This window comes from Pleurodeles waltl, chromosome 12, assembly GCF_031143425.1.
Source record: "Pleurodeles waltl isolate 20211129_DDA chromosome 12, aPleWal1.hap1.20221129, whole genome shotgun sequence".
NCBI classification, from domain to species: Eukaryota; Metazoa; Chordata; class Amphibia; order Caudata; family Salamandridae; genus Pleurodeles; species Pleurodeles waltl.
Window position 1 is genome coordinate 350,040,364 of NC_090451.1, and position 12,878 is coordinate 350,053,241.

The following is a 12,878-nucleotide window of genomic DNA, read 5'->3' on the forward strand; positions in this document are numbered from 1 at the left end:
TCGTCTCAGTCCTTACCGCGTGAGCAGAGGGCTGCTCCTGCAGTAAGGACTTGAAGAGGAAGATGTACGCTTCTTCCCGCTTATTACATCTTTATTCCAACTTTTTCCCATTGCTCCACCTCCGCTTTGCCAAGCCTTACTTCCATGCCTTCCCCATTTCTTGTCACCTTGACTCCTAATACTGTCGATATTTTGGTCAAAAAGCTAGATTTTACAATCCCCCATCAATAGATACATATTTACTCTCCTTGTTTCCCTCCTCCCACTCTGCCCTTCTTTGCTTCCATAGTAATCCCCCACCCTGTGCCCACTTTTTCCATCCTCTCAAACTTCACTTCGATAGCTTCCCAGATGACAACTTTTTTCCTCACCTCTGACAATCATTTCTAAAATAATTGTTACAATAGGCACTGAGTTATTGGTATAAATGTTTATCCTCTGAAAGCTGATTCCTCACAACTTATTTTCACTATTAAATACACAATTGGTACTTCAGAAACAAAAATACGTAATCCCTAGTGTCACCTTTGAAGCTGTGATCTTGAAATAAAAAGATCAACTCTTTGCAGCAAAAAACGCAAAGTTTATTTATTTATTTGAATAGTTCTGAGTGCTGCTTTGCCTGTAAGAAAGATGCGCTTTATAGAACTTAAAACAAGTCTATGTATCAAAATAAACAGACGGAAAATAAGAAGAGATTAAATAAACAAAACTCAATGAATTAAGGTTAAAGTACATTTAATCTATTCAAAAAACTATTTAAAAAACATATCAGATACAGGCACAACCACCACAAAACTGTGTCTTTTGCGTACCTTCCTGCAAAGGGTGTACGGTCCTGCAAGTGGGTGTACGGTCCTGCACAACGCCACGTGAGCATTAGTGAACATTATTTCTTTTAAAATCCTTCATTGGAGTAAGAGGAAAAATTGTTACACCTCCCTGGAATCACCCTTAAAGATCAATCGAAAGAAATGCTCTCCGCTTTTTCACAGGAGTGGAGGTTCAAGGGTGTGTCTACATTGTGTGTAAATCAGAATACTAGGTTACACATGGGCTGTACAGCAATAGTGTTGCTGGCACTAAAACACAGGTCATGTCTTTGAATGCAGGAGCTGTATGATGGGGGAAGTATAGTTGTAAATGATCAGAGACAGACTGTGTTAAGGTCACAGTGGATTATTTGCTGCAGTTAGCAAATTCTGGCTCACCACAAGTGAACACCATCACAAGGATGGTGGCACGCTAAGGCCACTAGACCACCATATATGTGATTGCTTTAAAAAAAAAAAAGCAAACATAAAAAAAAGCATACCTGTGTGTTTTCCGTAAAAGAAAACAGGCTGCATTTAACAAAAAGGTTTTCTTTTTTTGAAAGTTTGTTTACGAGTTGTCAATAGTCTCCTGGATCACTGCCTAATCTTCAATAACGTTTTTTATATTCACTAAGAAGAATGGGTTTCCTTCTCTTCCTCAATGCATTACCATCTGATTTGAGGTGTTGTTAAATTTGCAATGTTTTTTAAATGGATTTCCGTCACATGACATTGATATATAACATACCAATTCTGTAAATCGGAAGGGGCGCCTACAACACAACCTTTCTAGATATCTTATCAGTGTTCATTTAGAGTCCTATTTTGGGAATTAAAACAACTTCTGCTACTTCTAAAAACGGATTATTACCTGGAAAAAACATTTTAAAAGTTGCAAATACCAAACTGGTGAGTTTGGGACCATTAAAATACTTAGTATATTTGATTTATTGTGAGTAGACAAAATCCATTAAGCAAATTTAAGGGACATGTTAGCAGTGAGGTTTGGTTTGTGAGAATCACTGAGAACAGAGGTGGTCTGGAAAAGAGACTACCCACTGGTAATGGTGTCAGGTAAGGGTGGGAGGTGTTACCTGAGGAAAACAGTAGCTTAAGAGGCTGAGTGGTGAGGTAGGTGGCTTGTATGAGTGCATGAGAAAGGTTGACTGTGAAACTTTCATAGCAGGGAGGTTAGTTATTGATGGCAAGTCTAAGGAAGTCAAAGAGAGGCTTTGAGACTTCGTGAGCTGGTTAGATTTCAGCATGTGAAATCTGGCTTTGTGAGCGATGAGCCTATAGTATGAGCATACCTCGCACAACTATATTTAATGATTATATCATACACTTTTTCTGAGTAAATTCTGTGTTCTGAACACAGTTTGCATTTTTGTACACATTTTAAATTATTCTAAGCTCACTTCATATCCAGATGAATTATAGCCCTCAATATATCACACTTATTTACTTAAATGACCAAGGTTCACAAATGTATACAAGCAAAGAATACCTTTTGTTGGAAAACATTTTGTGGAAAACAAGCTGCTTCTCACAACAATATTATCTTTTAAGTATTGTTTACATGTTAATATATGTACGGATGGCAAAATTTACCTAAGGTTTATATTCAGTAACCAAGGCAATTGGACCTCGAATGTTGTACAGAACTTTGTAGCTCCTGTTGGTCCTGGCCCTTTCTGCATGGTCACCCCCAAACTTTTTGCCTTCCTCCACCTACTTTTTTTCTGAATTTTTTTTGTTTGCTTCGGGATTGTGTGCAATTTACCACTGCTAAACAGCGGTAAAGTGTGGTGGACTCTCCTTAAAACATGGTTCCCAGTGTCTGTAAATTAAATGTTACCAGGGGGCCTGCAGTACTGATTGTGCCACCCATTTAAGTAGACCTTTAAACATGTCTCAGGCCTGCCATTGCAGAGCCTGTGGGTGCAGTTTAAAATTGCCACTTCAACCTGTCAAAATAAACCTTTTGTCAGGCCCAAACCTTCCTTTTTAAAACATATAAGTCATGCCGAGGGTAGGCCCTAGACAGGCCAGAGGGCAGTGTGAAATGTATTTAAAAGGAAGAACATATACTTTTAATTTATACATGTCCTGGAACTGAACAACTCTTAAATTTGTTTTCACTATTGCAAGGCCTATATCTCCGATTGAATACCATTGGATTTGCCTTATTTCACTTTAAAAACACAGCTTCCAAATGGGAAGAGTTAACTCCTTCAAGTTTGGTGTCTCTTGAATCACATTTTAAAATCCTAATGTAAGGTGAAGTTGGATTTTAAATTGCAATTCTGAAAATGCCACTTTTAGAAAGTAGGCATTGTCTTGCCTTAGGCATTTGGGGCCAGATGTAGCAAAGGTTTTTACCCATTCTGTGTCTATAGGAAAAAGTGTTCGTACATATGGCCCTAGGTGTCTGCAGCCTGTTACTTGTCACATGACTGGGTGTAGTTGACAGTTGGGCTTTGTGTATTCCTCCTTGAAAGCCACACACAATGGGAGCTTAGGTGTGGATTGATGGGCCATTACTGGCAGGATGGGGGGGAGGAGCTGGATGCAGCTTCCCTTACACTTGAATAGGCTGTGTCATGTCTGCACATAAAGGGGCTAATGACCCTGCGTTGTCACTCCAGCCAGCTTAGACCCAGGGCAAGAGAGGTAGGAAATTCCTTTCACTTCAAAGCCACTATTTAAAAACATCTCTCACCTTCCAGAACAAGGGCATCAGGGTATAAATAGTTGACATCAGACACCACCACTACCAGTACACTCCTGGACCTGCGGATACTCTGCCAGGAAGAAGGACGGCTGTGCTGCTGAAGGACTGCCACTCTGCTGGACTGCACTTTGCTGGACTCCTGATTTGCTGTGCTGACCTGCTGCCCTCTTCCCATGGTCAGAAGGACTGGACCTGCATCTCTTCACCTTGGAACCCAGAGTGACTCCAGGTGTTAAACAGCTGGCCTCCTAGTCTGGGGCATCCGGGATATGACAGGCTTCCAACAACCTTGCATCTGCGCATGGACTCTGCCATCTGTGAGTCTGCACTGCCAAGTGGTGTCCTGGACCGTTGGGAATTGGCCTAAGGTGCTCTGCCAGCCCGTGGATCCAGTTGAACCGATGCATCTCCTCTGCTGCGCTGAGCAACCCCAAGCAGAACTAATACATCACTGCTGCTGAGTGGACTGGACCTCTTGCAAAGGCCTGCAGCGATGTCACAGCTCACATTGCCTTAGGAACCGACCTCTGCACAATGCATCCTCCGTGCAGACACTCTTGTCAACGGTGCCACCCTTCGCATTACAGACTTACGGCTCTTCAGAACCAATGCACTGCCCTTACTGCACATCGCATCCCAGACACCGGACTTCACATCACAAGCCCCGGTGACTGGACCCTCAACGTTGACACAACAGGACAATGCACTGCAGCCTCGCCTCATCCTAGAGTCGATGCATCACCTTGGCTGTGCAGTGCATCTTCCGATCGGATCCACGCAAAGCTTCACAAACCAGGATTAAAGGTACTTTTGTTTAGTGGGCCTAAATGAGTCCAATAGCCGGCCCGTCCTCCATCACGGTCGGCCTGAACTTTTGACTTTGTCCTGGTCCAGCGTGACCAGATATCCACAGTTGGCTCATTACGCCTTTTGGTGCTATTTTCTTTAAAAACTTTTAAAAATTAATATTCCCAGTTCTACTAATTGGATTTTTGTCATTCTGGTCTTGTTTTATTTATTACAAACTACTCTATTTTTCTAACTCTGTTGTAGTCTTCTTTTGTGGTGTGTTTTCATTGTGCTACTGTTTGAAGTTCTTCACAAATACTTTACACATTGACTCTAAGTTAGGCCTGACTGCTCTGTGCCAAGCTACCAGGGGTTGAGTACAGGTTAACTTAGTGTTTGCTTGTGCCTTAATCTGTCAAGGATTGGGGTTGCTGCTTGACCAGGGCTCACACCCCAGTCAACCAGCAAAACAATTTCATACAGCTCCTGTTTATAATGCTTGGATATTATCTGCTTACTATTTTAAACCTACAATCGGACCTCACTCATCCCCAGGGCTGGCTTTAGTGTTGGTGGCGCCCAGTGCAGCAATCTTTTTTGGTGGCCCCCATCCCATGATCACCTCCTCAAAATCCCTCATTACCACTCAGCAAAAGTGACTCATCTCTCCACAGCCCCCCTCACCTACATTTCATTTGTTTTAAAGCACTTGTAAAGGCTGGCTTTACTAATCCACTCAGCTATTCACATGAAATATAGTTCTGTTCTTTACCGCAGGCATATTAACCCTATATGTTACTTTAAGGCGAGTCAAAACTGCCACTGAACAAAATCGCTGTAGCAAGAACGTTAATCACAAGAGTTAACTTGATATTTTAATTTCTTCCTGAAGGTTGGACCCACAAGAAACTTTTCAGCAAGTGCTTTTAAATCACAAGTTTCGTATGTAATTGCTAAACACAGGCCTCCACCTTCCAGATCTGCACCCGGTACGGCCGCACCCGTCGCACCGCCCTAAGGGCCATATGTACGAACACTTTTTCCCATAGACACAGAATGGGTAAAAACCTTTGCTACATCTGGCCCTAAAGGCGGCCCCCTCCAAACATATTTCAAGCTAAAACTTGATCATTGTGTCTTAAGTGTGCCTAACTTTGGGGTCTCTGAAACATTTGTGTTCTTAACCCCCCTCAAAATGAATTCTTATGCAAAATTAGTCACCAGCTGCACTTGATGTGAGTAAGCCATTTCTTGGCCGAGACGCGGCATGAGATGCTGTAGAATAAACACGCTTTTTGGTACTGCAGATGAACTCTGACTGAGCGAGCATTTTGTGTTTAGGTTTCAATTTGCGCTGCTGGTGTGCTCACCCCACGCACCACCCCTCATGGATTGTGGGCCTTGTTGGAGCAGAGGAACAGTGAGATGTTATATATATATTCATTTTAAAGCATGTTTTGTGCTGACTTCAATGAATCACATGAAAATTATTTCAACGTGCACTACTAACTTGTAAGAAGGAATTAAAAAATAATATTTTTCTACTAATATAGTAGTCAATCATCTGAATAACCAAGACCCACAATGCGTACGAGCAAGAAATGCATTTTTATTGGGAAATGATTTATAAAAAAACAAGCTACTTCTCAACAAAACAACATCTTGTCAGTTATCGATCGCATTATGAGAAGGGTAGGGACGGCAAAATATTCCTTGAAGGAGAAGCCAGTCGGCAGAACACACATTTAGTTATTAATTCAGGGTCATCCAAATTCGCAAGGGAGAAAGGTTTTCCGCATTCTTCACACTAAAGGAAAAAATAAAAACTTTAAAAAAATTGTTGCAATCATTTGGATCAATGTGTAACAATATGCTTTCACTAAGTGCACCGAGGCCACTCTTCATTAATCACCACACAATGTTTCAAAACCAAGTTTGTACATTAACTGGACACCAAACTTGCAAGTGTATCATGTGATCATGTAAAACCTCAGAACAAAATTATTTCTCCATATTGGGTTGGGCAAAAGTGTATGCAGGCAAGCACTGGCAAAGCCAATACTATGTTCCTGCCTCCTGCCTCTATCTGTGCCTTCTATGTCTGTGCCCTCGTTTTATTTGTTTATGGTACAGGCGCACTGTAGCATCTATTGGCTATAGAACACCTCCCTCCCTTCCATTCATGTTACCATTGATTCTAGAATTTTAAAATAGATTTAATATTTGCTTAAAGTCCCATCCTAGATTCATCACAAGTTTATTCTTTTGGAGGGAGGATAGCGGGAACAAACTAACCCCAGGCTGCCTTGTGAGCAAAATACGATTTTTTAAAGCTACATAAGAGCTACAACCTGAGCAGGAATGTAGATGTTGATTCACCAAAATACCAGAAATAGCGAAGTGTCAATTTGAAACATTTTGCTGTCTAATTCCAGTGACATCGACAGCCTGAAGCCTTGTTTCACCCTTAGCTCATCAACAGCCATCTATTCGCGTGGGTAATCAGAGAAAACTGCAGAGTAAGCAAGGCTCTTGGAACATTTTTAACTTCCTTTCACTGCAATTTCCTTAGTGCTCTATTAGAGTAGAGATGGCAAGGGCAGTGTCAGTGGTGCCAAAGGGCTAACCCGGGGTAGCACGTCCTAACCCTGGCTACACCCAACTGATGTCCAAGAAACTGATGGTTCTGGAATAACAACAGGACTAAGATTCTGGGTAATGCACGGCCTACACTAAGAGCATTTTTCATTCCCAAGCACTGACTATTCAGAAATCACCAAGGTAACAGAGAAAGATAACCAAATAGTTTACTTTTCTACAAAAGATCAATTTGAAAGTAGCGTACAACACTATTAAAAGCCATCACTAATACAAACTGCATGAAAGACAATAGGCAGAGATGGATACCCCATATAATAGGAATATAAACAATTGAATGTGGTATGAGATATTGATCACCATGTGGAGCTCTAGGGATGAGGATAGATGATTTTGTAGGAAGTCCTGTATGAAGAATTTCAAGAATTATAGTTTCAGTATATACTTTCTGCAGATGAGTTCAAAGGACTTGATAAAGCCAATCTTTGCTAGGGTTTGGAAACTGCTGTCATTCCTCAATGAAGACAACAATTATAGGCGACTTGCTTTGGACGTAGTGCACTGTTTTGCATCAACGATGTATCCATAAAATGTATGTTCAATATTTCAAGTACAAGGAATGAAAGTATAAACCCAATGCACACTTCCGCTGCAGGCACCTGTGCGCCACATCTTAATGCACTGCTGGTACCTTGTTATCTCTGTTCACAATTTAGGTTCTGATTGAATAATGAAACAGCTGTTCAGGTTATTTACAGAAACAATCCATATTTAGATCCTAATAATACAAACCTGAATTATTTTTAAACCCATTGCTTTCTTGTTCTCTATCACTGCAGGAATGCGCTCACATTTTTCAATATTCCATAATCGTATTGATGAGTCCTAAATTAAAGGAATAAAAGTGATTTACATGCCAATTATTTGAGATTGTGTATGTCGAAAGGATGTCATGTTGCAGGTAAAGAACACAAAGTGCAATAGGTGAGGCAGCAGTGCAAGCTTCCCTCACACACACGGAGCAGGCACACGAAGAAAGCAGTAGCGCAAACTTACCACGCACATGCGGAATTAACCAAACTAGCCATTGTAACTACTCGATTACAGTAACACGTAATTCTCGTTTTTTCTGCCCATGATAACTCTGTTAACTGAACATGTCTGCCTCTGAACTGAGACGTGAAGTGCCCTTGGCAGTAGAGCAAGGACTGTTAGAGTTTTCACTTCTTCTGTAGAAACTGGTTATAAATATTGATACTTTTTGAAGATCGCATGCTCTGCCTCACCTTCGGAGACTTGACTCAGTGGCGGATGCTGGAGGATCCTTTTCTCTTTTTACTCGGTGATTCGCAGACCTTTTTTCATGAATACATTTTCACACTCAACTAAATTCTGAAGCCAGTTTTCTTACAGACCCATAAAAGCACTTACTGGGACAGTTGTTTCAACTTGTGTTGTGGGGAAGGTGTGACTCCTCTTCCAATATGGTCAGAGCACCAGTTTTGCACAGAGGTACACCAGGTCGCAGAGAGACATGGGAAAAATACGTTGTAAGGAAATGCCTTTTTTGGCATGATCATTGCATTTTTGGACTAATGCTGCTGGTTGTTCAACTCTGAAAGTGCAAAGATTCCTGCCAACCAGGCCTCAGTGGCAGTGCACTGACACTTAAAAAGTATATGTCTAATTGCCTCACTCACAATTGGCATAAGTTGACTTACTTATAAGTCCCCAGTACTTGGTACTAGGGGTCCCCGGGGTCTGCGGGTGAAAGTGTCCCTCGTGGACACGGGAAAGTAGCCAGAGTGCAGTTTTATTAAAGGGAACCAGTGGTTTTGCTGTAACCGGAAAGCAATAGACAAGTGGCAACTGGTTTTGTGCCGGCACGGTCGTATTAGCCTATATGGCAGTCAGGCACTGCCTGATGGGCTGGTCTGACAGGTCAGTTTGTGGCCTTTTTTTTTGCTGTTTGCGGACCTGTTTTATGGTCTGCTGGATCGGCTTTTACTTTTGATTTCCCTGATATTAAAAAAAACATTGCCTGCAGCAAGCTCAAATCCATGTTCCACACCTTGCAAAACTCTTATACAGCTTGTTTTTACAAGTTTTAAACTGACCCAATTTGCAAACATGGTCTTTTACAGCTATTGGATTCCCTAATGGGGTCCTTTTTATTCTGGTGCCCAGGTCTATTTTTTCATCCCAATCCAACCCTGTGTGCTGGACTTCACCAGGACTTCATGGGACGTCAACCCCTCAGGCCAAAGTCACCCCTCTGTGTTAGTTGATCAAGGGGTGGCCACAGGAAGACTCCTAACACCAACCCAGCATTCTCAGCATTCTTGATCATCTTCAGCATCCTGCATCTCTTGCATCAGGGCTACTCCATTGATTCCTACGGCAGCTCACCTATAGACCCTGGAACTGGACTGGAGACTGTTTCAACTGTGAGGTAACTGTTCACCTGGACCTTATTGATCTCTGTGACTGGCTCTCCATTGTAGCTGCTCTGCATAAGAGAACCCTTACAGCTGTTTTCAAGTTGCTTGTTGTGGCTAAACCTAAACAATGAGTCACAATCAATTACAATGATTTATCTCACTAAGTGAAAAGCTGTGATCTATTGTTTCTTTAGAATATCATATCTCCGGAACCTCTCTGGTAGACTTTTGTCACTGTGGTGTCTATTTAAAGATAAAAATACTATATACTTTTATGAATTGGTGTCAGATTTTTGTGTTGAATTTTCTTCTTAGTCAACTGTTTTGTTATTTCTTAATGCTTTACACTTGTTCCTTTGATAAAGCCTGACTGCTCTGAGCCACATCTACCCACAACACAGCTAATGTTTTACAAACAAACCTTTCTGAACCTGATATGGAGGTGTGCCTTTAGTTACATTGTGGGGTCGCACAACCACACCATATTATAAACCACTTTCATCACATACTTAAGAGGCACAGAGATGAGGATTGAATAAAAAAGAGGGACATGACATGCAGAGTGGCAAGAAAGCAGGTAGATGCAGCTGGTAATGAGGTAGAGTCACAATATGATGGTAGCAGCGTAGCAAAGAGTATGTGGACTTCAGGGAGTTGTTGAGGGTCACAGGACAGGAATAGCAGACAGCAGACATTGGGAGTCCCAAAGGGTCATTAGTACTGGTGAGGAGTGAGAGGAGAGTGAGCAGAGAGACAAGGCAGGCACATGGAATCATCTAAGATTTAGGCGCTGACCAGGAAGTACATGGGACAAAAGGGGTATGAAAGGCAGAGGGGCACTTGAGAGCTCTGAAGATAAATAGCTAAGGGAGGCAGAGAGTCAAATAGAACGCATAAAACGCAAACGAAGGGCCAGCACAGTTTTTGCTGCAGATAGGTGTGGCACACATATAGGGTAGCTGATACAAGAGGTATCGTGGGACATAGGCGGGGATGGCATGATCTCAGTGGCTCTGTGGTGTCTAGATATGAGTGGCACTAGAAAGGAATAGATGCACAGGGAAAGAAAGCACAGACAGAAACAGGATAAGAGGGGTAGGGAGAAGACAAAGGTATAATGGAAGGGAAGGGAAACGGTACAGAACAAAGGTGCAAGCACTGCCCCACAGAGATTGGTAAACCCACATGAAACATAGGGAAAACTGCCTGAGATATCAAACGAAAACCATGGAGCACAAGGGGTCAAGTTTGCACAAGAATGTCAATGGACCCATAGGAATATGGAAAATATATCACAGGCTTCAGAGGTAATGGGAGATTTTCCGCAATCCCACACAAATAACAGGTTGAGCAACAGCACTGCAAGATTCATGTAAACCCACAGACACATACACACATATAAGCAGTAGCACTGTAAGCTTCCTACAATGTTTAAGAAAACTCCTTGTTCTTGAACATCCTTGGTCATACTGTGTGGTCATAAAATGTCAAAGCTGCAGAGGCAAAATAAATGTGTTGGTTGAGAAAGGGAGGTCCGCCAGTGGGTTCCTGTGCACTACTTTTGTTGGAGCTACCTGTGAATGCAGCTAGTACAGTGTGGCAGCATCAGGGCCACCCTTTCTCTTGGTTTGGGGGCACTACAGGATCTGCCAGGCCCTCCCAAAAGCCTGTTTGTTATTGTTCCTGCTTGATGAGAGGAGAGAATCTGGGATGTATGCAGTGGTTGGATTCCTCTTATATCTACACAAGAGGGACAACATTTTAGGGTTCAAGAGGCCCAGCCCGTTCCTGGCATGCTGCTACTTGGTGGGGACATTTAGAGCTCACACTGCGGAAAGGCTTCCCTCACTCCTGTTGGGGCAACACTGCAGGTCTCTTTAGCTTCAGAATGTCTGGTGCACGAGGAGGAGTCGTCAGTTTCCTCTTTACAACAACAGATGGGTTCTTTTGGCGAGCACACGGAAGCTCGACACATACAGACTTTCAGCCATCCAGCCATCCTTGCCGTACGTTAATTTCTGCAGCACACTTAGTTGCACCTGCATGAAAGTAGGACTACATTGGGACAAATATTACCGCTAAAAGTACCTCCCTTTGTTGTATGCATTGCGTTAAATGATGCGCCACTTATGCAATGAATGGAAGCTACACCATTTCTGCATTGTAATAGAAGCACTTATTTTTTAACAATGTAAGAAGATGAGCTGGAATTAAAGGAATTAGGTCATCTGGCACTATCTGCCACGTAGTCCATTTCTTGAAATTCTTTAAAAAAAATCATACAAGACAACCATTATTCTTCAAACAGAGTAATGGATAACAGCCTACAAGTGTTTTGCAAATAATTGCTTCTCCAGGGCTCAAATATCAGTTTTTTAAAGAATAGTAATTATGCCCAATAAGTGGATCTTCCAATTAAAAATGTCTTACTAATGAATTATATATGATGAGGTATCATGTATTATTTTGTGCAAAGAACCATGTCATATTAGACATTCACCTGAAACAATGAAAATACATTACTATGAAATATTCACAGTTCAAGGACTTTATAGTGTCTCTCACTTAATCAGTTATATCGTGTTGTTGGTTACATGAAACTGCCACTGGAAAGTAATCTGGGATCTAAGAGTTCAGTGCCAGGTGAGATTTCAGTTACCTATTGACATATATGAATACAACCTCTGGATTTATTTGCTGGGTCTAGGTGTAGGAACATGCCCCTTTTTGGCATGGTCACCCCCACTTAATGTTTGGTATTTGATGCAATTTTGACTGAAAGTGCACAGGGTTCCTGCTAACTACGTCCCCTGTGCCAGATCTTTTTCCCTAAAACTGTGCAATTGTTCCCCAGTTGGCAATACCTTAGCCCCCCAATAAGTCGCTAGTAAATGGTACCCCTAGTACCTAGGGCTGAGATACCAAAGAGGGTTCTCAAGGGCTGCAGCATGTATTGCGCCACCCTCAGGGACACCTCACCTAGCACATGCAGACTGCTATTGCAGGCTGCATGTCTTGGTGCAGCTAAGAGTGAAAACACAACATGGCACACAGCCTGTGTGCCATGTCCCCTAACACTGCGTGCACTATATGTAAGTCACCCCTACAGCAGGCCTTACAGACTTAAGGCATGGTGAATTTTATTGCATGTGAGGACATATCTGTTTGAGCAGATTTGTCCCTGATATGTCTTCGTTGATTCTTAGACATAGTGAGTGAATGGAGAAGCCATTTTAAGTACATGTGTTGGACACTGCTGACTATGAGTTCCCCAGCTACATGATGGCTTCACTGAAACTAGGGATGTTGGTATCAACATGATGCCAGTGATGGATTTATTAATACATGCACCCAGAGGGCACCTTAGAGGTGCCCCTTGAAAACCTACCAATTACCCATGTGGGGCTGACTAGTTTAGCCAGACTGCCACCATCAGACACGTGTCTGACCTCCTAGGGTGAAAGCCTTTGCTCTCGGGTGGTCAACAACAAAGGCCTCCCC

The 12,878-nt window shown here is 42.3% G+C and overlaps 1 protein-coding gene across 1 annotated transcript in view; it reads right to left on the reverse strand.

Moving 5' to 3' along the window:
- Nucleotides 1-5,933: 5,933 nt before the first annotated feature.
- WDR88 (WD repeat domain 88) overlaps nt 5,934-12,878 on the reverse strand; it is a 267,202-nt gene continuing 260,257 nt past the window's right edge. The window contains exons 10-11 of the mRNA XM_069218620.1: nt 7,729-7,821; nt 5,934-6,145 (exon numbers count right to left, since the gene is read on the reverse strand). Coding sequence (XP_069074721.1) covers nt 6,020-6,145; nt 7,729-7,821 — 219 coding nt within the window. The 3' untranslated portion in view covers nt 5,934-6,019. The remainder of the gene's footprint in view (nt 6,146-7,728; nt 7,822-12,878) is intronic.